Below are 24,397 nucleotides of genomic sequence, written 5' to 3' on the forward strand. Positions count from 1 at the left end.
GCCGTCATCGGAGCCCCGCCGCTGTACCCGGGTACCTCTGGGGGATCACTAGAGCTTTGCCCTTGCACCTGCATCCCCCTGGGGGTGACCAGAGTCGTGGTCGCTCCGGCCCCGGCTCCAGTCCGGCCCACATCCCGATCCACGCGGTACTTGCAACGGCGCAGGGGCTCGGTGATGCTGCGCGGCGCGGGCTCATCCAGGTCCTCGGGCTGCAGGAAGCTGCGGTCCAGCAGCTCCGCCGCCTCCTGCCAATTGGCGAAGCAGGCAGGTCCCAGGCGCTGGATCTCGTCGGTCGCGTCGCTCGACAGCACGTCCCCACTGGGCTTGAGCACCACGACAGCCGGCAAACGACGCACAGAAAACCGGCGCCCGAGGTCCCTGTGAGGAACGCGTCTATCAGTGCCCTTGCGACTCTTCAGCTCCCGGTGCGCGCACTGTCCCCATGGCCGCCAAGGCGCCCGAGGACTCGCTGGCTCCACAGGGCCTAGGCACTGGCTCCTAGCACCTTCCCCTTGCTGCCTCCTTCCTTTTGGTGTCCACCTGCGTATGTACTGTATTGTTTTCCCGCTGCCACTGTGAAACCCTGGGGGCAGGGAATGTTCGGGAAATGTGTGCCGAATGAATGAATGCATACTTCCAGAATCAAATAATGCCATACTGGGCCAAGGTCTGGCCTCTCCATAGGGCAGCATTTGAACTGCGGTCTGGACCCCACTCGCAGCAAGACCAGAAGCTATCCGTGCCGCACTCACAAAGCGCAGAAGGCCAGCACAGAGTCTCATTATGAAACCGTACAGACTGAGATCTCACAGAAATCAGCCTGTTGGGTTAAAGGCAAATGTGACCACAGACAACTCAGCCGAGGTTCTGAGGTAAGGGTTCTGAGGTTCTTTGCATTTTATTTTATTTTATTTTATTTTATTTTATTTTATTTTTGAGACAGGGTTTCTCTGTGTAGCCCTGAATGAATGTCCTGGATGTCTGTAGACCAGGCTGGCCTCTGCAACCCAGTGCTGGGACTAAGGACGTGCACCACCGCTGCCCAGCTCTCAACCGAGGTTCTTAATCCGTGATTCCTGCTTAGTTTTTGTTACTGGTTTTTTGTTTTGTTTGTGAGGCCCAAGCTGGCCTCATGTTTATACAGGCAGTGTGGCTTTTGTTGAGCAATTATGAATTATGGAGCCCTCTAATTCCAGAATTTAGGAGGCAGAGGCAGGCTGATCTCTGTGAGTTTTAGGCCAGCCTGGTCTACAGAGCAAGTTCCAGGACAGGCTCCAAAGCTACACAGAGAAACCCTGTCTGGAAATAAAACTGAAAATAAACAGACAAAAATGACTTGGTATTTATTAAGGGGTAAAACTTACAAAGTCAGGATTCTCTGCTTGACCAATGGATGAAGATCAGATCCAAAGTAAACCTAACAGCAAAACGGGGTCCAGGGGGAGGAGAGAATGCTTCCGCAGCCGGGTAAATAGTCTATGAGGCCACGCCCCAGTAGGCGGGTAGTTACTAGTTGCAGACTTCCCCCGCAGCACTCCTGATCCTCCTGCATTTCGGGATGACTGTGTGTGCCGCCATGCCTGGTTTATGTGGGGCTGGGGTTTGAACTTGGCTTCAGGGCTGCCACACAGCACTCTGTCCACTGAACCCTGCGAGTTCTCTGTGTGGTGCCTGCTTCCATGTGTGGTTGAGCATCACCTGTGTGCAGTGTCTGCAGATACCAGGAGAGGGCGCCAGAGTCCCAGAACTGGAGTTAGAGACGGCGTGAGCCCCTGTGTGGGTGCTGGGAACCGAATACAGGTTCTCTGTATGAGCAGGTGCTCTTAACCTCTAAGCTTTCTCTCCAGCTTGTTTTTCTGTCACCCCCAGGGTCTCTCTATGTAGCAAGGTGGGCCTCAAATTCCTGATCCTCCCACCTCAGCCTCCCCTCCCCAAAAATGTGGGTTTGAGGGGCTTGTGTATCTTATCAGGGTCTGTTGAGTAAACTTTGCCCCATATAGAAGGTTCCTCTATGACATTTATAGCTTGTTATTTCTTCCCTGGGGACAGAAATGCTGCTTGTGGGGGGGGGGGAACCCCTTGGTTGCACAGGGCAGTAAGTGGGTGTCCCAACCCTCACAATGACATGAGGAATGGGGTCCTCATGACCAGATCCTTAAACTTGTGCAAGAAAATCAGTGAAATGGGCAAAAGGCCAGGTAGTCAGCTGCTCATTGCAGACTCCACGGCTCACCTTCCCTGACTCAGTGCAGACACCAGCCCTGAGGAGGCTCAGTCAGGGCCACGCGGAAGGTGGCGGTTCCAGGAACAGGGGACTGGGTGGCCACTGCTGCTACACTGAGTCTCTCAGAACTGGGAGGGGACTCAGGGCCTCTGATTCTTATGACTGGCACCACAGATGAGAAGCTGGGTGCGGCGATGCGTTTGCTTGTCATCAGCACTTAGGAAGCTGAGGCAGGGGAATTGCTGTGAGTTCCAAGTCAGAACACCAAGAAAAGGTAGAAGGTGGCTCAGAGGGTCAATTATTTGTTAAAGGATAAGGACTTACTGGGCAGTGGTGGTACACACTTTTAACCCCAGCACTTGGGAGGCAGAGGCAGGAAGATCTCTGTGAGTTCGAGGCCAGCCTGGTCTACAGAGTGAGTTCCAGGACAGGCTCCAAAGCTATAGAGAAACCCTGTCTCGAGCACCCCCTACCCCCACACACACACACACACAAGAAAAGGATAAGGACCTGAGTCTGGTCCCGACAGCCCAAAAGCAGGATAGGTGTGGTTGCCAAGGGCCCCTGGTCCTGTTGACTGTAAGACTAGCCCTGTCTGTGAGCACAGGGCTCCTGTGAGAGATCCTGACTCAAGGAATCCAGTGACGTGACTGACGTCAGCCTTTATCCCAACACTGGGACAAAGTGCATGTACACAACACACATGCTCGAGGACAGGTACACACACACACACACACACACACACACAGTAAACATGAAGGTGCCTGGTGTGGCGACCGTCACCCAGCACTTGGGAGGACTACATAAGATCCTGTCCCACAGTAGCTCTCTGTAAACAGGAAACAGGACATGGCTCTATAGTCCTCTACCTGCTCACAAACTGTGACTCCTTGCCCAGTGACGGTGGTAGTACACGCCTTCAATCCCAGCACTTGGGAAGCAGAGGCAGGCAGATCTCAGTTCGAGACCAGCCTGGTCTACAGATGGAGTTCCAGAACAGCCAGAGATACACAGAGAAACCTTGTCTCCAAAAACCAAAAAACAAGACAAAAAAAAAAAAAACCTGTAACTCCTCTCCTCCCTGGCTCTACCACCTTCCATGGCTCCCATCCTCCCTGAGTGAGGTGACTCATTTCTCCTGGACTGTGTGTCATTTCCAAGGGGCTGTGGTACCCGCTCAGAGACCTTCTTCGAGTCACGCCTCCTTGTGTCTTATAGATCCTGGAGGCAGTTCCTCTCTCTTATTTTTATGTTTCCGGCTTTGTTAGTTTGGGGGCAGGGTCACCCTACATAGTTCAGGCTGTCCTCAAAGTTCTAAGAGTCCTGCCTCAACCTTCCAGAGTTGAGAATGCAAATGTGACCCCACATCTGGTTTATGCAATGCTGTGAACGGAACTATGGCTTCATGGATGCCGTTACAAGCATCCAGTAACTGAGCTACAGTCCCCACCTCTTGTGTTTAGAGCAGGCTCCTGTGACTGCCTCCAGCTACCATCATGAGTCGTCATGTCCTGTTCAGTGGGCTGTGCTGAAAGAGGGATGGACCTCCCCCTCCCCAGCCTTCTGCACCAGCTTCTAGTGCTGGGTCAGTAAACACTCGGCTTCCCACCACAGAGATGCCTTCTCCAGGAAGCCCTCCCTGGCCTTCCCCGGGGTCTCACCTCCTCAGGTCGTCATGGAACGGCAAAAAGAGCCACTTCTCAGGCATGTCCCTGAGGAACAGGAGCTGTTGTTCCTCCGTGGGGTCCTGGGACACATAGATCAGGGCCAGCTGTGCCGCCCGCAGCACGTAGAACTCGTCAGTGAGTCGCACGAAGAAGTCTTTGAGAACAGGGGCAAAGGCCTGGCACTGTGGACAGGACCCAGCGCTGAAGAACAGCAGCACCAGACGGTTCTCTAGCCGGCTGCTCAGCTCAGCTTCCGTCTCCACCTCATCCTGGTCGCTGTTGTTTCTGATCAAAATGCGGCCAGAGAAGAGGGATGCCATGGTAGCAGTGTGTACGTGGCTGGAAACACCGGGGTGGGGGTGGGGAGACGCATGGGAGAGGGATGAGGCCCGGAGCCTTCTTCCTGGGTTCCCCTAGCCCCAGGAATAGGAACCTCAGAAACCAGATTAACTGCTAATCCTCCTGTAGGTCAACCTCTACAGGGCCAGCATTGATTTGAGGCGGTGAGGCCTCGTGGACCTTTAACAGAGCCAAGATGCTTGCAAAACAGTCTGTGAGCCCAGCACTGAGACAGGGGGATCACTAAAAGTTCCAGCACACCCTGGGATATGTGACAAAAAAAAATGAGAGGGACTGGGGCGTGGCTTGGGGTGGAGCCTCTGCCTAGAGTCCCCCATGAGGGGCTGGGGCATGGCTGAGTCCCCAGTGAAAGTCGGGTGCGTGGTTCAGGGCCTGACTTTCATCACCTGCTACATAGGAAAGCAAACAAAACGATCAACTCCAGTAATGAAGGAATGTGCTTGACATAACTCCAGCAATTCTTTCGAAGCAAGAATTTGGTAAAAACTGAAATAAATACTGCAGGCTTCTCCCTTTTCTGTCCCCTCTTATCACCCAGACTACATCTGGGAATTCTGAGGTTTCCAGCACCACTCTTAATTATCAAAATCCACATAAACTTTTCCAAGGGTAGTGTGTCACTCAAGGTGGCTGCGGTCTGTGCTCTGGGCTCGGACACGTTCCTACAAAATACAAAGAAACCTCTGTTGGCCGGGCATGGTGGTGCACACCTTTAATCTCAGCATTTGGGAGGCAGAGGCAGGTGGATCTCTATGAGTTCAAGGCCAGCCTAGTCTACTGAGAGAGCTCCTGGACAGCTAGGACTACACAGAGAAACCCTGACTCTAAGGGAAAAAAAAAAAAGCAAGCAAACAAAAAACCCAAAAGCAACAAAAAAGAAACCTTTGCTGTTGTTTTTGAGAAAGGGTCTTTTGTAACCCAGATTGGTATGGGATTTACTCTGTAGCCAGGGTTGATCCTTATCCTGGTTTCTGCAAAGACAGAACAAGCACCGAGAAAGGAAAAGGCGGGAGTTTGGACAAACGTTTGTTGTCTGCTGCAAGATGCAAGAACACAGGAGTCACTCCCAAGGCGAAAGCCTAAGGCTCAGGATTTACTCAGGAACCCACTCTAGACAGGTTTAGTTGACTTTTGTTTTGCTTTAGCACTTGTTGGGGTAGGAGTCACACATGCCGCAGTGCGCTAGTGGAGAACAGAAGACAATGGGCAGCAGTTGGCTGTCTACTTCCACCATGTTCTGGGGATTGAACTCAGGTCATCAGCCTTGGTGGCAAGCGCCTTAGCTGCTGAGCTCTCGCTTCAGCCCTGCACATGCTCAGTTTGCCCGTCAGTTCCCAGCAGGTACTATCAGAAAGGACAGTCACTCTGAAGGTGTGCCTGCTGCGGCTGCCACTTCACAGCTGTCCACCACTGTCCTTCCTTCTCAGGGTCTCTGTACCCACTGTAGTCTCAGCTCCATATGCAGACAAGGGTAAGGCTGGACTTGCTGTGTGCCCGCCTTGTTTGTGGGGTAAGGTCATTGGGCATGAGAGGCAGGGCTTCCTGCGCTAGGCAAGCATGCTGCCAGCTGAACCCTTCTTCCACGTCTTCAGCTCTTCCATACGGGGGCTTTCTCGATCCTCGTCCAGGCCATCTCAACCTCAAAGCCTCCTCCTCACTCTCCCTAACAGCAGAATTAGAGGCAAGCCACCAGCCTTTATTTTTATTTATTTTTCTTGTTTGTTTGCCCATCTATCTATCCATCCATTCAACCATCTGTCTATCCATCTATCTATCTATTCATCCATCTGTCTATCTATCTATCTATCTATCTATCTATCTATCTATCTATCTATCTATCTATCTATCTATCTGGTGTGTTACCATGTGGGGAAGTCAGAAAATAGCTGTTGGGAGTTCTCTTCCGCCATGTGCTTCCCGAGGACCAAACTCACCAGCCTGTTCTCAGCCTTTCAGATTTTAGGGCTGAAGACTGGGGAGCAGGTGTGATGCTTACACTCAGTGCTCTATAGAGTAGAAGAAGACGAGGAGGGGAGAAGAGGAAGGGGGAGGGAGGCGCGGGATGGTGAGAGGAGGAAGTGGAGCAAAGGGCACAGGAGATGTTCCAGGAATATGGAAACAGGAGGAGGCCAAGAGAATGGAGGGCAGGCGGCAGGGCTGAATCCCAGACCTAAACTGGTGAGCCCGGTGCAGCACTCTGGGTCTTTACCTATAAAATAGGGCGACAGGGATAGAGGGAGAGATGGCAGCTCTAGAGACTTGTCAGTGTTGACCCCTGGTTGCCTGGGCCAGTGTTCGGGATCTTCAACAGCCCCCCCCATCCCACCCACCCACCTCCCTGAGACCAATGGCAGCTGCGAGCGGGGGTGGGGCCGCGCCTGCCCAGCCTTGGCCTTTGAGTGGCTCTGGAAGCCGTCCCCGCTGGCTTTCTCCCAAGGAGAGCTGTGGGAAGGTCGGCCAAGCGGGGCAGAAAACAAGTAAACCCGCAGGGTGGGCAGGGGGCGTGGGAGGGTGGCTGGGAGGGAGGGACAGACCAGAGGCACGTAGGGCCGCTGTGCTGTGAGAAGAGCCCAGGGCGCTGCCAAGGGCTCATCCTGCAAAGTGACCGCCGAGGGCTGAACTCAGAAGTTCCCTGTCCTGGCCTCCTGTGGTAGCTTCGGTGAGAACCCGCGAGGGAGCAGCGAGGCCCGGGGGTCAGCAAGCCTGAGCAGGTCAGCCTGACAGCAGGACGGGGGTACCCCAGCGAGAAGCTAGGGATGGTGGCGCCTCTGGATGAGAGTTTAGGACTTTGGAGTGCAGACAGGGCTCGAGGGAGCTCCTACACCTGGGGAGTAATAAGGGATCCTGGGGTGCAACAGGGCTTCATGGGGATCTGTGTCAAAAAAAGATGGGGACCGGATGTGTGCTTGACACGCCCTGGGATTCTGGGGTGTGACTTGTTAAGTTTCGCAGAGGTAGGTAGAATTGAGGTGTGGAGTCTCCTTATCTCCAAGACTGAGACCTCTGTAGCCCCCAGGAAGTGAATTTCGACTCTCGGGGAACCTGGAATGCGGAGAAGCCTCGGGGCTTGGATCTAGGACAAGCTGGATCAAGTAGGCTCCAGCAACCGCAGGTCCTGGGCGGGAGCTGGGGCCTGAGGCTCCGGGGAAGGGATCTCGGAAACCAGCTGGGTTGATGCGCACCGGAGCCACGCCCCCTAGAGCCTTGTCCCCGCCCTCAGCACCTGCGTGTTTTCCTCGCCGCAGGGACGAGCCCCACCTTTCCCTACCTCCCCACCTCCCCGCACTTTGTTGCCGTGGAGATTGGTAGGTAGCTTGGGCAGGCCGCTCTAGCTTGCGAGTCTCGTTGGCTACAGGCTATCTGGCCCGCGCGTCCTCTCTATGGTCCAGGCCTCCGGAAGGGGGTCGGCCTGTGCGGAGCGGGGTGAGGGGCTGGGAGCGTTAGGCGGCAGGGAAGAGGGGTTCGGGGCGGAGCTAGGCGCTGGGTGGTCCGCATTGACCCGACTTTCCCGTGAGCCGCGACTGACAAGGCTTGGCGGCGCGCGGGAGGCCCAGGTAGAATCTGGGTCCCGAATGTCAGTAAGCGAGGGGCTGTGGGCGGGCCCCCGCCTGTGGGCGGGGCCGTAGCCTCAGCTGGGCGGGGTCACAGGACGCTGCAGGGGGCGGGGCCTGCCTCAGGGCGGGTGCGTTCGGGACTGTGGGCGGGACCGTAGACCTCACCTGTAGGAGGGACGTGGGGCAGAGCACGCGTGCGACGTGGGGGCGGAGCCAAGGCCTTCTCTGGAGGAGGAGCCTCGATCAGGTTGCCGGGCTTTGATTTGAGGCTCTCACTTGTGGGCGGAAATAGAGTCATAAGATGGGGGTGTGGACTAATGGTGAGGGGCGGAGCCTGGCGGTGTTGTTGTCCAGGCACGTGGTCAAGGCGTGGGGCGGGGTAGAAATTCTGAGGCTGGGGGAGGATCGGATGGCAATGATTGACAGCGAGCTGTCCAATCCCAGACCTTGAGGCGGGTTGGGTTAAGGCTACCCTGGAGCCCTACTCAGAAGCGGTGGGGACGGGGCCTGGTTCTTAGTCACAGCGTTCGGGTTTAGGCGACAGCCTGAGGGAACGCCGTGTCGTCAAGGACTGGGACGCTGCCTGGGCGGGGCCGGGGCCAGGCTGGGGGCGGGGTCCGCGGCCTCAGCTGTGTGCTCCGCAGGATGCGGGCTCCGGGAGCGGGGACGGCCTCGGTGGCCTCGCTGGCGCTCCTCTGGCTGCTGGGGCTTCCGTGGACCTGGAGCGCGGCGGCGGCGTTCGGTGTGTACGTGGGCGGCGGCGGCTGGCGCTTCCTGCGTATTGTCTGCAAGACGGCGAGGCGGGACCTCTTGTAAGTAGATGGGGCCATGGATGCATGTCCTTCGGCGAGCCGGAGTCTTACAAGGTGGTGTTAGGGTCCCCGTGTGGCCCAGCGTTGCTTTTATAGCTGGGACCGTGCCCGAGAGTGGAGTGACAGATTGCAGGGTTCTGCCGGGTCCTGCAGGAGACAGACGGGAGTTGTGGAGAGAATTGAGTAAAGTACATGATTGGGACTTGGAAAGGTGTTAGGTGGCCACCGTGAGAGCCTGGGTAATTGGTAGATGTTGAGAGAATTGGGGGTTCCGGTGGCGCAATGGAGACTGAGACCTCTAGGGGTGACCTATGTCCAGATTCTTGGAATGAACAGGTTTGGGGTGAAGGAACGTCTTGGGGAGTCTAAAGGACTACGTGATCAAAAGGGTCTCTAAGGAGTGTTGGCCTCTCGTGGGAGATCTCTGTGGAACCTTGAGCATCGTTCCGGGCCTGTGGGATGGTCACCGTATGTACCAGGGGATATCTGGGGGGAGATATGGTGTACAGGAACCTGGAGGCTTCTGGGATGTCTCTCAGGGTTTTGTTGAGGGGAGCTGGGGATCGTTGTAGGGTGACCTCAGTATTGCTGGGATTCGGAGTCTCAAGTGAACCTTGAGGAGCCATCTGAGTACCTTCACAGGCCGCCTTCAGGGCAGACTGAGTATGTGAGGAAGCAGGTTTTCGGGGGACAGCAGGATGGTGTGGAATGATGGGCCCTCACAAGTCGACTGGCTGGAGCTGGAGCTGCAGCTTTTCCAGACCGTGGTTCTTGCCTGCTGTCTGCCTCCTGGACTTTCTGTTTTTCTTCTTAAAGTAGTGGAGAAGCTTCATTCGAAGCAAATCAGTGTGGAGTCAGAGAAGACATTGTATTGTGTGACAGCAGGCATATGAGTGAGGGCACTCAGGGCTTTGTTTTTGGAGAAGGACTCTCAAGTAGCCCAGGCTGGCCTTGAACTCTCCATAAGCCAAGGATGACCTTGAAGTCCTGGTCCTCTGCCTTTCGCTCCCCAGTGCTGGGAATGTAGCAAGGGCTTTGTGCACACTGAGCAAGCGTTGCCACTCAGCCCAGACCACAGTCTTTGCTTTACTTTTTGAGAGGGTTCTTATGGAATCCAGCTTCTCATAGTTCTTCTTTCTTTTCCCTTTTCTCCCCCCTCCCCACCCTCAGTCTTTCTTTCTTGCCCAGGCAGCCCTGGAACTCAAGATCCTTCTGAACCAGCCTCTGGAGTAGCGGGGTGACAGGCAGGTGGTTATCTTAGGAATAAGTGGAGGGGACTGGGGGATGGCTCAGCACTCAGAAGCACTTGCAGAAGACCTGAGTTTGGTTCACCACCTGCACCTCCAGTTCCAGGTGATCTACTGCCATCTTCTGGCTCTGCAAGCTCCGCCCCTATGTGTGCACATATAAACACGCAAGTCCTCAAGCACACACATGGGAAATAAAATCAGTACTTCAGTTTTTAAATGCACCCAGTGTCACACAGGCAGCCATGGACAGGTGCAGGCAGGGTGACTTCAAATCTGGTTGGCCATTGAACAGCTTTTGCTTTTAGAATTATCTTTTCTTCTTTTTTGGGTGTTGTGGTTTTTTTTAGATTTTATTTATCATATGTGCATTGGTGTTTTGCCTGCATGTATGTCTGTGTGAGGGTGTTGGATCCTTTAGTACTGGAGTTACATCCAGTTCTGAGCTGCCCTGTGGGTGCTGGGAATTGAACTCAGGTCCTCTGGAAGAGCAGCCAGTGCTCTCAACTACTGAGCCATCTCTCCAGCCCTCTTTGTCTTTGTTTTGATGTTTTTGAAACTGAGTCTTACTGGAACCCAGGTTGGCCTGAATCTCCGCATCTCCTGGCCTTGGACATTCCCTGCCCAGCTCTGCCCGCACCTGCTGTCCCGGAGCACCTGCCAGACCCTGCTGGGGTCTCCCAAGGGACCTGCTCTTTTCTGCTGGCTGAGTCCTGGGGCTCTGGATGAAAGAAGCTAAGGCCAAGAGAGGCCCTGGGAAGGGCCAGGCTGGACAGAGTTGTCTTTGTGCTCAGTGTGGGGGTGGCTTGGGCAGCTGCCAGCCTGGGTGCTGGGGCATGTGGTAGGGACAAAACACCGGATCCCTGCCTGCCGGCATGGGCTGGCTGGTGGGAGAGGCAAGCTGGAGGGAAGGGCCCTGACAGGCCTACTGTGCTGCTGGAACCCGACCTGCCTCTGCCTCACAGGCCCACCAGCTGTGGCCTGGTCCCATTTCAACTTTTGGAAGAATAGCTTCCTGCTGCCCTAGCCCTGGGTCCTCAGCTGACACACCCACCGTGTTCAAGGGTCCTCGGCAGCTAGTAGACACCAGGATCTGACCGCACTTTGGGTGGTCCACTTCTCTCATCTCTGATTTGGATCCGTAAGCAGCACGCTTTCTCGAGGTGCATGCATTGAGCACCTGCTGTGTGCAGTACAGCATCTGTGCCAGTGCAGGCTCGTGGAGGACCCTGAGAGAGCTTTGTTCAGTTCTGAGCCATTCTGCCCTTTGCTTGCTGTGTGACCTCTCTGAGCCGGCAGCTTATCCGTGGAAGCCCAGAGCCCAGTTGTGTTGTGTTGTCCTTTGAGTGTAGCTGTTGACAGCACAGTGCTCGGTATACGCTAGGTGTGTGATGGATGCTGGGACCGAGCGTCTGCCCGGGACACCCATTTTAATTTCTTGGTGGTGGTATTTGGTTTTCTTAGTTGCTCTGTTTATTAATCAAACTGTGTTCCCTACTCTGTTCATTCTGGTCCTTGAACGTGGCTCCAGGAATCACCCCAGGAACCGTTGTTGAGGAGTCTGCGTCCACTAACAGCCTAGAAGACACAGCTGTGAGCCCGAGCTGTCAGGCTGTAACTGTGGAATGACCGTGGAGAGCCAACTTTTAAAATTACTATTTAAGTGTTTTGTTTTATTGGATAAGTATGAGTGTTTCTCTCTCTCTCTCCCCCTACCCCTCTCTCTCCCCTCTCTCCTTTCCCTCTCTCCCCTCTCCCTCTCCCTCCCTCTCTCTCACACACACACATGCACACATGCGTGTGCGCGTGCTGTGTGTCCCTAATAATGTTCACAGAGGTGTAAGAAAGTGTCAGATCTCTTGGAACTGGAGTTACAGATGTTGTGAGCCAGCATGTGGGTTCTGTGTACCCCTGAGCTGTCCCCCAGATCCCAATTTCATTTTGAGTCAGCATCTTGCTATGTAGTGCAGGCGGGTCTAGAAGCCCTGGTCCCCTCTGTCCCTGGGTGTTGAGATGGCAGGTGTGTGCCATTTACCAAGCTCAACACATACTGTGTGTTCCTCTTTGTACTCGTCTTATGACGATGTGCTGGGCCGTGCTGAGCCTAGCTCCCAGGGCAACCACCACGTCTGGCAGCTTGTCTGCAGTAAACAGCATAGCACCTTAGAGAGCGTGTCTGGGGCTGCCTCCCGCACATGGTCACCACGCAGGAGCCCACGGTGACAGGAATGCTGGTGCACAGTGCTGGGCAGGAGCCGGAAGGGCGGGCTCATTTAACCTCTTCTGGGTGGGTGGAGTGGGTGCGTAGTAGCTCAGGAGGATTGCCCTCATGCCTGATAACCTGAGTTCAGTCCCCAGGACCCTCAAGGTGGAGGGGAAAACAGGCCCCCAAGTCCTCCTCTGATCATGCACACAGTGAGTGAGTGCGTTGGTGGAACTTTTTAGAAAATGAAGACTTCACATTCTCTTGGCGATGACCCTGGACTCACGGAGCGACCTGTGTGCGTCCCGTCACATGACCTCTAATGACCAGGGCGGCGCGTGCCATGATGAGTCAGATCAGTAGGATCTGGCTGTTTTACATTTATTTTGTGTGTGGGCCCATGTGAGTGCACATGTGCATGCGTGGAATCAGAGGATATGCACACACCTTTAATCCCAGCACTCGGTATGCAGAGGCAGGCAGATCTCTGCAGGTTCGAGGCCAGCCTGCTCTTCATAGCAAGTTCTAGGCCAGCAAGGGCTACACATTGGAACACTGTCTGATTTTTTTTTCTTAAAGATTTTTAAACATTATATTAACATTTTTAAGGCAAGAGTTTTGAGGAGACCCCTGTCCTGTAGCCCAGGCTAGCCTCATAATCACTGGGTAGCCTTGAGCTCATGAGCTCCTGCCTTAGTGATAACTGGCTCCCTCAGAGGTGACCTTTATCAGTTCCCAGGGCTCCTCCTGTTGTACCTCAGCATAGCCCCCAAGCCTGTCTTGAGCACTGATGACCCTGGGGCACAGGTGGCTTGGGAACAGCCATGCCCAGGCACTGGTACTCCTGCCTCTGTGGGACTCCTTGTGGCAGATGCTGAACCAGGAGAGCTGGGCCTTGGGCCTCTGGTCATCTCCTCAGATCCTGTCCTAACTTCTTTTCTCTTCCCCACCCTTCACCTCTTCTTTGTTTAATTTCAGCTTTTACTTAATCTGCTTAGATTATTTTTTTTATGCATAGATGTTTTTGCCTGCATGCATGTGTACCTTGTGCCTTCAGAAGGCAGGAGAGAGGGCTTGGGATAGGACTGGAACTGCAGACGGTGTGAGCCGCTGTGTGCTCGACTGAAACTCAGGTTCTCTGCAAGAGCAACCAGTGCTCTAACCACCGAGTAAACTCTCTACTTTCCAGCTCTGTTTTTTGTTTGTTTGTTTATTTAAACTTTTGGGACAGAATCACACTCTAGAGCAGTGCTTGGCCTTACTCTTCCATCCCCCTGCGTCAGACCCCTGGATGCTAGGATGCCACTCTGACTGACTTGTTGCCTCCTGTGTCTCCAGGGAGACAAACAAGGGCAGAATGAGAAACGAGTCTGCAATCCATGACTGTGGAAGGTCCTGGGTGCCTGGGAAGAGACACCAAGGCAAGGGTCCTGGAGTGTTTGAGCCTAGCGCAGCTGAACCGAGACCTGAGGGGAGCATGGCTGCTACAGCCTGCAGGAAGGCGCTGGGGAGGAAGGTGCTGGGCGGGGTCAGGGAGCCCTGTTTATTTTTCTGCAGTGAGCAAGTGGTGAGTGGGAAGGGGATGGCACAGGGCATTTTTCTTTGTCCCTTGTGAGCCTCACCCAGGCACAGAAGAGGCGCTGGACATCCAGGGAGGAATGAAAGCCTGAGGCTGACCTAGCACGTCCTGGTCTCTATCTCTAGTCACATAAACCAGGCACAGTGGCACAAACCGTAGAGCCTTTGCACCAGCTGTGTGGAGGCCACTGTCCCTCCTCTGACCCACTGGGAAGAGCCCTCATTCTTATTCCTGTCACTACCCAGTGCTCTCTCTGTGTGGGGATCACCCTGGAGTCAGCAGCTCGAGAGCGTGATGGCAGATGAGGGAGGCCATGAAGGATGAGAGGAGGAGGAGGAGGAATGAAGGAAGCTGCGTGATTCTGTAGCCTGAGGCAGGGTTGCCATGAGTTCAAGGCTAGCCTGGGGTAGGAAGGAGCTGTCAAGGGGGAGTTCAAGGCACTGGGCCTATGGTCACCGTCTCTGGGTTCTGTGTCCTGCCATGATGGAGATAGGGAACTCAAGGGACACCCCAGAGAGAGGAACAAGGCCAGGCCTGTCAACCCAGTGCCTCCAGATGCTGAGGCCAGCATGCAAGCTCCAGGCTGGACAGCAGTTAGCCAGACCCTAACTCAAAAGAAGAAAGTGGGCTGGGGCGTGACTGAGGGGTGGAGTCCCTGCCTAGAGTTCCTGTGAGGGCCTGGAGCCTGGTAGTAGGATTGCTTGCTCAATATGTATGTTGACCTGGGTTCAACCGCAACATTACAGAGAACAAAGGAGAATCTGACCCTGATGCTTAGGCCGTCAAGGAAGAGACTACATGGTGACTAACACTCACATGATAGACATGCTGGCTTTTCCTGGAAGGCTGGTAATCTGAGTTATCAGCCATTAAAGGACTAAGCATACTGGACCCCCAACTGTTGTGGGGTCCCTGAGCTCGAGCCGGTTCTGGGCAGTGACTTTGTCCCCTTCTCTGCAGTGGCCTCTCAGTTCTGATACGTGTGCGCCTGGAGCTGTGGCGACACCGGCGTGCAGGAGACACGATCCCACGCATCTTCCAGGCCGTGGCCCGGCGGCAACCAGAGCGCCTGGCGCTGGTGGATGCAAGCAGCGGCGTGTGCTGGACCTTTGCACAGCTGGACACCTACTCCAATGCCGTGGCTAACCTGTTCCACCAGCTGGGCTTCACGCAAGGCGATGTGGTGGCCGTGTTCCTGGAGGGCCGGCCTGAGTTTGTGGGGTTATGGCTGGGCCTGGCCAAGGCTGGTGTGGTGGCCGCACTGCTCAATGTCAACCTGAGGAGGGAACCTCTGGCTTTCTGCCTGGGTACATCAGCTGCCAAGGCCCTCATTTATGGCGGGGAGATGGCAGCAGGTGAGGCCTGGTGGATACCAGGAGGGTGAGGACCTAGGCTTAGGGAGACGCTGGCCAGGAATTGCTTCATAACTGTGACCCTGAGCCTCTGTTGCCACAGCGGTAGCGGAGGTGAGCGAGCAGCTGGGGAAGAGCCTCCTCAAATTCTGCTCCGGAGACCTGGGGCCCGAGAGCCTCCTGCCCGACGCGCAGCTCCTGGACCCCATGATCGCAGAGGCGAGCACCATACCTCTGGCACAAGTCCCCGGCAAGGGAATGGATGGTAAGTGGAGGGCCTGCCATCTGTCCCCTCTGTCCTCAGCTGTCCACTGACCAACACCTGCTTCTCCTGCAGATCGACTGTTTTACATCTATACTTCGGGAACCACGGGGCTTCCTAAGGCGGCTATTGTGGTACACAGTAGGTGAGCAGGATCCCAGCACCCACTGCTCCCCAGCTTCTCTCTTCCTTTTTCCCTCTGACTGAGCTCCACCCATCTCCTGCTCAGCCTCCAGTGGCTCCTAACTCCCCATCCCATCTCCTGCCCTTCCCCACACCCTGGCCCTGCACCCTTGAAGGTTGTTGGTTTTGGAGACAGGATATTTATATTTATTTGTTTATTTGTTTGTTTTCTGAGACAGGGTTTCTCTGTAGCTTTGGAGCCTGTCCTGGAACTAGCTCTTGTAGACCAGGCTGGTCTCGAACTCACAGAGATCTTCCTGCCTCTGCCTCCCGAGTGCTGGGATTAAAGGTGTGCACCACCACCACCCGGCAAGACAGGATTTTTCTGTGTAGACCAGGCTGTCCTGGATCTGACAGAGATCCTCCTGCCTCTGCCTCTCCAGTGCTGTGCCCTTGAGGGTTTATATCCTAAATCCCGTACCATTTCCCTTTGGCACTCACTGAGAGGCGTCAAGACTCTGTCCTCTCTGGCCCCCACCTCTTCCTCTAGCCCATCGAGGGAGGTCCTTTAAGGCTTGGGACCTTTTCAAGGGGCTCTGGGTCACCTTGCCTCTCACACAGGTACTACCGCATTGCAGCCTTCGGCCACCACTCCTACAGCATGCGTCCGGCTGACGTGCTCTATGACTGCCTGCCGCTCTACCACTCTGCAGGTACGCATGTGCCTTGGGGCGCGGGTGAGACCCTGCAGGGACCCTCACAGCCACCCTCCCTCTAGGGAACATCATGGGTGTGGGGCAGTGCGTCATCTATGGGCTGACCGTGGTGCTGCGGAAGAAGTTCTCTGCCAGCCGCTTCTGGGATGACTGTGTCAAGTACAACTGCACGGTAGGTCCCGCCTCCTCCCCAGGCCCCGCCCATCATCTCAGTGGGGCCGCGCGCCTCCTGCCTCCGGGCTCCAGGGCAAGCCTCCTGTCAGGCACTGGCCAAGATGCAGAGCCCACCTGCACGACTAGACCGTTCCCTTCCTGCTCTGGCTCCACCTCATGGTGCTGGTCTGTTCTCTCAGACTCCACCTTAAACTTTAGATCCCGCCCCTGGCTCAAGCCACAGCTTGCTTAGCCAATTCCACTCACTTAGGCCCCATCCACTCAACCAAACCAAGGTGCATCCTTCCAGCCAGATCTTGCCACTCCTCTGACCCAGATATACCTGGCCGACCCCTTGTCCCTTCTGACCAAGTCCCCACCCCTTGCAAGGCCATACTAATTCTAGGCAGGCTGTGTCTCACCTGCGCAGACCCGCTTCTCCCATTCAGGCTGCGCTCTGTAAACTAGGTGGTCTCATCTAGTTAAGCCTCAGCTACTCGGCCCACTCGCCCACCTCGATGGTGGAGTCTGTCTAGGAGAGGAAAGGGAGCCGCCCCTGTGTCCCTGGAATACTTTTAAAGGCTTTCTGTGTGAATTCTTGGGAGTCTTGGACCAGCATCACCAAAGCCATCACACCTATGCTACAGCCAGGGAAACTGAGACTGCAGTACAGCTGGGGTGGAGCCAGCCCATCTGAGTTCCTCCAGCTGCTGCCTCCTCCCTGATGGGCAGGAGGGTCTGGTGGGAGGTCAGCAAGCCAGCCCCAGGACCCTGCTGCCACTGGTGGCTCCCGGAGAGACGGAGAGACAAGCCACACGCCTACTCCCCCACCCCCCACCCCCCACCCCCGCTTCCCTCTAGTTCATCAGCAGCTCTTAACTCTCACCTCCCAGCTCCTGCTGGACCACAGGGTTGGCTAGCTCTGGGAAGCCATGCGGCTCCTTCCTGGCTTTCATCTTCTCTCTACTCTGGAACCCTGGGTGTGGACCTGGGATGGCTGTTCTCTGCTCTTCATTTTGTTCATGTGGGGGCTGGGGTGACATCAGTGTCTACACCATCCTCCTCTGACCATACTGCATCATGATGGGCCTGTACAGGTGCCCACGACATCCCCGAGTCCCTCATCTGGATTCTTCACTGGTTTTCGGGAACTGCTTCCTGTCTGCAGTCCTTCAAAGCCATCCTGTCACCTTGTGTGACAGTGAAGAACCCTGTGGGGCAGAGGGGTAGTGGGCAGGGTGAGGGGCGAGTCTGTCTAGGAGAGGAAAGGGAGCCAGCCTGTGTCCCTGGCTTTCTGTGTGAATTCTTTGGAGTCTTGGACCAGCATCACCAAAGGGGCATCACCAAAGGGTGAAGGGGCACAGGGTGAAGGGCAGCGGGGTGAGGGGCAAAGGGGCACAGGGTGAAGGGCAGCGGGGTGAGGGGCGAAGGGGCACAGGGTGAAGGGCAGCGGGGGAGGGGTGAAGGGGCACAGGGTGAAGGGCAGCAGGGTGAAGGGCAGCGGGGGAGGGGTGAAGGGGCAGCAGGGGGAGGGGCAAAGCAGCAAGGGCAGTCCAACAAAAGCAGAGACAGAGGCTGCTGGCCACGCTGCCTCAGGCTGTGGACAACACCTGATGGGTAGGATTTCGCTTAGCTTCAGAGCCAGGCTCTTACTTGGCAGTCAGGACGGCCTGGAATCATGGTCCTTCTGCCTGAGTTTCCTGAGCGAGGCTGGAAGGGCAGGCGTGTGGCTGGCTGACTGCATTGGCCCGGTGGAGTTTGGAGGGTAGCCCTGGCTTTAGGCGGGATTTTACTGAGTTGAAAGAGACCAAAACCCAGAGCTGGAGTCTAAGATTGTTCCAGGACAGGTGTGAGTTCACAGAAATGGAAAAGCAGAGTGTGAGCTTCAGGCAGGGTGACCTGGGGGGCTCTCTCCCTCTCTGCCCCATCCTCTTTGGAAACAGACTGACTCGTGTCCTTGCCGGCCTAGAACTTGAAATGAGCCCAGTCTGTGCACCCCTTTGGTCCTAGGATGCTGTATGCAGCCCTCCCTCCCCCTTTCCCTTTCCAGCTGGAGAAAAGGAGGGGACACTGTCCCTGTCACTTCAGGGTAGAGAGCCCCCTTTCCAACCTCCCATTAAAAGCTTCAGTGAGCTGGACACGGAGGCTAAAACCCGTGACCCCAGGTTAGAGGCTACATCCCTGTCATCCTAGCATTTGGAAGACTGAGGCGGAGGATCAGGAGCTCCTGCATAGCCTGGGCTGCATAGACCCTGTCTCAAAGCACAGATTGGTGGGCGACAGCTGCCATATCGCCCTGGCTTTTGTTTGTTTATTTTCAGGTCAGCCTGGGCTACATAGTAAGACTTTATATAAAGGAAAAAAAAACAGTACAATGGGGGGGAGGGGATAAAAAAGAATTTGAGGGTACCCAGGAGTTTACTGGAGGTGACACCCTTAATCTATAAGGCAATGGCTTTGTATGTGTCCCCTCGCCAAGCTTAGGGTGCCGAGGGGACAACTGCAGGGGTACAGTGCAATGGGCCACAAAGCTGCCTGGGAAAAGGAGAGGCTCTAACAAGGTATGTTGTCAAGGTCCTCCGTCAGTCCGTCCATCCCCCACCCCACTGCACCCCCTCATTCCTAAGGGGCCTCTTCTGCAGGCCTCTCAGGCCAGGCCAGGCCCATCTCCGAGCCCCGCTTCTGATTGGACGCGAACTGAGCCTCCTCCTCCTGCAGGTAGTGCAGTACATTGGTGAGATATGCCGCTACCTGTTGAGGCAGCCAATTCGCGACATCGAGCGGAGGCACCGCGTGCGCCTGGCTGTGGGTAACGGGCTGCGGCCGGCCATCTGGGAGGAGTTCACGCAGCGCTTCGGTGTGCGGCAGATCGGCGAGTTCTACGGCGCCACGGAGTGCAACTGCAGCATCGCCAACATGGACGGCAAGGTTCGCTGCTGTGGGGTGCGGGTTAGCACCCAAGAGTCTCCCTTGGCGAGTACCTTGGGTACGCCGCGTGCATGGGCTGCAGTACCGCCGTGGGTCGCTCACCGTCATATCCACCCCAGGTCGGCTCCTGTGGCTTTAACAGCCGCATCCTCACGCACGTGTACCCCATCCGTCTGGTCAAGGTGAATGAGGACACGATGGAGCCGCTGCGGGATGCCCAGGGTCTATGCATCCCGTGCCAGCCTGGTGAGCCTGATCCCTGCCCGGTGCCTTGGGGAGCTGGGATCCGCACGGCTCCCACCCTGACTCAGCCTGAGTGTTACCCCTTCCAGGGGAGCCTGGCCTTCTCGTGGGTCAGATCAACCAGCAGGATCCTCTGCGACGCTTCGATGGCTACGTTAGCGACAGTGCCACCAGCAAGAAGATCGCCCACAGCGTATTCCGCAAGGGCGACAGCGCCTACCTCTCAGGTGCGGAGCCTTGTGACCCCGCTGGTTGGCTGGATGTGAAACCAGGTCCCACCTGCCCCTCTCCCCTGCAGGTGATGTGCTGGTAATGGACGAGCTGGGCTACATGTATTTCCGTGACCGCAGCGGGGACACCTTCCGCTGGCGCGGGGAGAACGTGTCCACCACAGAGGTGGAAGCCGTGCTGAGTCGCCTGCTGGGCCAGACGGACGTGGCCGTGTACGGGGTGGCTGTGCCAGGCAAGCTGGGGACACGGGGTGGTTGTGGGGTTAGGAGCCCCCAGGAATCCATCCAGAAGGGATCCGCAGGTACAGTATCCTTGGGCCATACACACTCTGGAGAAGTAGTTGGTGACTAGGTAGAGTACTGGATTGGGGGTCCATTCATATTGCTAACACTGAGTTTGGGGGACCCTTAAGATCAGAAGGATGGAAACAGCCCCTTATAAAATGGATATTGTAAGGACCAGTGCTATCCCAGTTGGGAGGTCACAGAGTAGACTAGAACTCTCCAGGTGGATGGTGCTCTCAGCTGAGCGTCCCTCTGCAGGAGTGGAGGGCAAAGCTGGCATGGCAGCCATCGCAGATCCCCACAGCCAGTTGGACCCTAACTCCATGTACCAGGAACTGCAGAAGGTTCTGGCTTCCTATGCCCGACCTATCTTCCTGCGTCTTCTGCCGCAGATGGATACCACAGGTACAGCCCCTGCCTAGGGAACCGGTTACTTTGTTCTAATTTAGACTCCTAGTCCCGGTGTGAATGAAGGGCCACAGCACCTGTCCTGGGCGTTTCTTGTTTCCTTGATGGCTTTGTCTGCCACCCCTGTCATTGTCCCACCAGGGGTCCTCAGTTGTCGGGATCCATGGTTCATCTTCTGCATTGTTGTGATAGCTAGGAAGCTGGAGGGCTGTGGGGACTGCACATCTTGGGGTTCTTTCTCTAGGAATTGTCTCTTTCCCTCCTCAGCCCCAGCTGGACAGCCCTTTCTTGTTCCTTTTATGCTTTTCATGTGGCGCTGAGGATCAAACCCAGGCCCCAGGCCTGCTCGGCTAGAGTTCTGCCACTGACTACACGCCCGGTTCTTACATAAACGTCTGTTCTCTGGACTCAGCCTCTCAGGTCCTGGGATGGCAGATGGGTGCTATTCCACAAGCCTTGTGTGCTGCTGGCATGGGCCTCGGGCTCCACCGTGCTAGGCAGGTGTCCTGCCCGCTGAGCTGTCAGCGCCGCCCCAGAGAACTGTCCCAGCCCTGAGGTTCACCTTTCCTTTTGTTCTTCTCTCTCTCTCTCTCTCTCTCTCTCTCTCTCTCTCTCTCTCTCTCTCTCTTTTCGAGACAGGGTTTCTCTGTAGCTCTGGAACCTGTCCTGGAACTACTTCTTGTAGACCAGGCTGGCCTCGAACTCACAGAGATCCACCTGCCTCTGCCTCCCGAGTGCTGGGATTAAAGGCGTGCGCCACCACTGCCCAGCTTTCTTTTCTTTTTTTTTTCCACGTCAGACAGGTAATGGAGGCGCACTTTTCTTAGTAGAAAAGATACTCTGTTTTCCGATAGGTGGTTGCTCCTCCACATGACCCCAGTACTCCAGAGGCTGGGCTAGGAGGATCACCTAGAGTTTGAGGCCAGCATGGACTTGCATCCAAAAAAATAAGATTAACAATAAAAAAACAACCAAAAAACTCAAGATGGCATATTTGGATTTGGGGGTGCAGCTTCAGATACAGTGGTTCAGCTCTGCCTCAACAGCATGAAGTATCCTGAAGTCTAGAGCAGACCTCATAACAAGCACAGCTGAGGGCCTGCCTCTGTTGCCTGAGCTGTCCAGTGGGCAGTGGCCATGGAGAGTGCCCATTGCTGAAGGGAGTCCTTAGCAGAAGGCTGCTTCTGGTACCCAGCTCTGCTCCCTCCTCCTTCCCCCCAGGTACCTTCAAGATCCAGAAGACCCGGCTGCAGCGGGAAGGCTTTGACCCACGCCAGACGTCAGACCGGCTCTTCTTCCTGGACATGAAGCAGGGCCGCTACCTGCCCTTGGACGAGGGAGTGCATGCCCGTATCTGTGCTGGAGACTTCTCACTCTGATGGCCCTGCGAGTGGAATGGGCCTGGACTCCTGAGCCCTGGGCACCACCTGACCAGCAGCTCTGGAGGGCATGAGAAACTGGAACCTGAGCGGCCAGGTGTCTTCCCCACATCCCACTGTGCATCCATCCAGCCTCCGCCTTTCTGTTTTTCTCCGTCTCTTCTCCCCACCCACCAGGAACCCAACAGACACATCCTGCTGCTGTGTCCTGCACTGAGACCAGTGTCCAATGGTCCAGACTATAGCACCTACCTCCCTCACCATTGTGCCTTAGGAACCTGTCCTCAGCTCCCTGTGGAGCAGGTGGCCCATCCAGCTGACCCTCCCTGCTGAGGGTCTGTAGCTCAATCCACAGTAGCTGGGCGACATTGGCACTCCCCCACTGACCCCCAGTCAACTGGAAATCTTAGTTTTTTGTTTTGAGACAGTGTCTCACTGTTGAGGCCAATCAGGCCTCAAACCCGCCGTCCTACTGCCTCCGCTAGTGAGTGCACCACCCTGCAGTCCAGTCTGAGAGAATAACATTTATGCACTATTGTTCCCTAGGCTCCCACTTTCCCTCATGTCCTGGAAGCTTCCGGAACTGACTACTTGGATGTGACTAGTGATGGCCCTGCCCACATGTGTCTGTTCAGGGGTCCCCAGGTGTGTCCTCTTGGGGCCCTGACCCTAGCAAAGCTTGGGTGTCTTATTTCACAGCAGGAGAGACCCAAGAAGACTGCTGTGGCATTCTCTTGGGCAGCCCTGGTGCCAGCCCTGGAAGTGCTTCGCTAGTGCAGACAGCCCAGACCCTGTTGCTCTGGCTCCCACGTTCCCCATTGGGTCATCGGTGACTCAGCTCAGTCACCAAGCCAGGCTTCTGCCACATGATGGGTGTGAACAGCACAGCACCCACAAGCTGCCCACGACCCTCCGCACACAAATGTCATTTAAGAAATAAACATGCTGAGCCTTGTCACCTGCCAGAGCACAGCATCTCTGGTCTATCTCGACCTAGGTGCTTTCTGCAGGTCACAGCTGAGCAAGCTGAAGCTGGGCACCCACAGTATCTGTCCTAGTTAGGGTTGCTGTGATGAGACCGTGACCAAAGCAGCTTGGGCAGGAAAGGGTTTATTTGGCTTAAACATTCTGAATCACAGTCCACTGAGGGAAGTCAAGGCAGAAACTCAAACGGGACAGGAACTGATGCAGAGGCTGTGAGGGGTGCTGCTTACTGGCTTGCTCCCCTAGTTTATATTCCGCCTGCTTTTTTTTATAGAACCCAGTACCCCCTGCCCAGGGATGGCACCTCCCACATCAGCTAATCATCAGCCAATCTCTGGGGGCATTTTCTCAATTGAGGTCCCCTCCCCCAAGGACTGGCTTGTGCCAAGTCGACACAAAAACTAACCAGCACACTCTTGAGAAAATTAGGGAAAGTTGGGCATGTCGGTGCATGCCATCAGTCCCAGTACTCATGAGGCAGAAGCAGGTGGATTTCTGAGTTTAAAGCCAGCCTGGTCTACAGAGTGAGTTCCAGGACAGCCAGGGATACACAGAGAGCCTGTCTCAAAAGAGAAAACAAGAATGAGCATCACAAGTCTGATGGTTTGGTCCTGAGGCAGGACTGTGCAAGTGCAAAGGCTTATGTGGCTCAGTTCTGGAGACTGGAAGTACAAATACCTTTGCCACATTTTAGTTTCCAGATGCCCCATCTTTGAACACTGTGATGGGAGTAACTTCTCCATGTGCGCATGTGTGTCTATGTGTGTGTGTTACAGAGCTCATATGACAGTATCAGTTTTCTCCTTCCCTTGTGTGGTTCCTGGGGATGGAACTTAGGTTCAGGCTTGGTGGTAAGCATGTTTACTGGCTAAGGTATCTCAAAGGCCCCATCTCTTCTTAATATCAGCAGGGCTTCATGGGTTAAAATGCATGAATTAGGGGAAGCCATTCTGACAGCAACAGGACCCTGGCCTCCAGGTCAGCATTTACAGACCAAGGGAGCTCCCGGAAGGTGCACCAAGCAGGCATTCAGTCTGTTTCCCTCCAGCTCCCGAGGATGCCCTATCCCTGGATCTTGTTGCCCCAGGGCAGGATGATGCATCTGTCTGTGGGTACAAGGAAGTACCAAGGTGGTGAAGGACAAGGCACGCGGGCAACGCGGCCTGCTGACCCCGAGCCCAGCCCTGGGGTGCGCACTGTCCCCTCTACGCCCGACACAGCCGCAGTGAGGTTGACAGCGGGCACAGCTAGCAGGAAAAGGCCCCAAGGGAGTGTCTGTTGTCTCGATGCATGACACTGTTTGGACCTGTGTTCTAGAAGGAACATCCACTTCCAGCTAGCCAGGCTGCACAGTGAAGGGACAGCCAGTTGAGCAAGGACACGTGTCCTCAGCCCTTGGGAGACATTAGAGTGTAAAGTCCCTGGCAACCCTGACATCCCACTTTAAAGCAGCCAGAAGAAAACATGGACACCAATATTTTTTTAAAGCCTCAATTTTAAATTAGAAAAATAGCTATTGCCCTTCCCACCTGAGAGGCACCCATTATTAACTCTCATGGAGGGACAGCCCGTGAGCCAATCCACGGGATTCACGCTGAGGGTGTCTTGGCACTCTATCTCTTCCCTCCTCCTCCCCGGGAGATTTTCACAAAGCAGTACCCTGACTAGGCCGTGCCCCAGGCCCTCAC

At 55.4% G+C, this 24,397-nt stretch overlaps 2 protein-coding genes across 5 annotated transcripts; one reads left to right on the top strand and one right to left on the bottom strand.

The window, feature by feature from the left end:
• Nxnl1 (nucleoredoxin like 1) lies at nt 1–4,211 on the bottom strand. The gene is given in 3 exon segments (XM_057752906.1): nt 1–117; nt 120–378; nt 3,886–4,211. Coding segments are annotated over 3 exon segments (654 nt in total). The 3' UTR covers nt 1–48.
• Nucleotides 4,212–6,782: 2,571 nt separating this feature from the next.
• Nucleotides 6,783–22,764, top strand: Slc27a1 (solute carrier family 27 member 1). 4 transcript variants are annotated; one of them, XM_057753172.1, is made up of 13 exons: nt 6,783–6,962; nt 8,450–8,617; nt 14,607–15,001; nt 15,102–15,263; nt 15,336–15,405; nt 16,005–16,096; nt 16,162–16,271; nt 18,971–19,180; nt 19,300–19,426; nt 19,513–19,650; nt 19,722–19,886; nt 20,197–20,343; nt 21,568–22,764. In XM_057753172.1, the coding sequence occupies exons 2-13, from the start codon at nt 8,451–8,453 to the stop codon at nt 21,723–21,725; spliced, it is 1,941 nt and encodes a 646-aa protein (XP_057609155.1). In that variant the 5' UTR covers nt 6,783–6,962; nt 8,450; the 3' UTR covers nt 21,726–22,764. The 4 variants fall into 4 exon arrangements, with proteins under 4 accessions (XP_057609155.1, XP_057609157.1, XP_057609158.1 ...); XM_057753174.1 differs by having other exon boundaries at nt 6,783–6,910; XM_057753175.1 differs by lacking the exon at nt 6,783–6,962 and adding an exon at nt 7,728–7,805.
• Nucleotides 22,765–24,397: the final 1,633 nt, after the last annotated feature.

Source organism: Chionomys nivalis, chromosome 20 (genome assembly GCF_950005125.1).
Source record: "Chionomys nivalis chromosome 20, mChiNiv1.1, whole genome shotgun sequence".
Classification (NCBI taxonomy): domain Eukaryota; kingdom Metazoa; phylum Chordata; class Mammalia; order Rodentia; family Cricetidae; genus Chionomys; species Chionomys nivalis.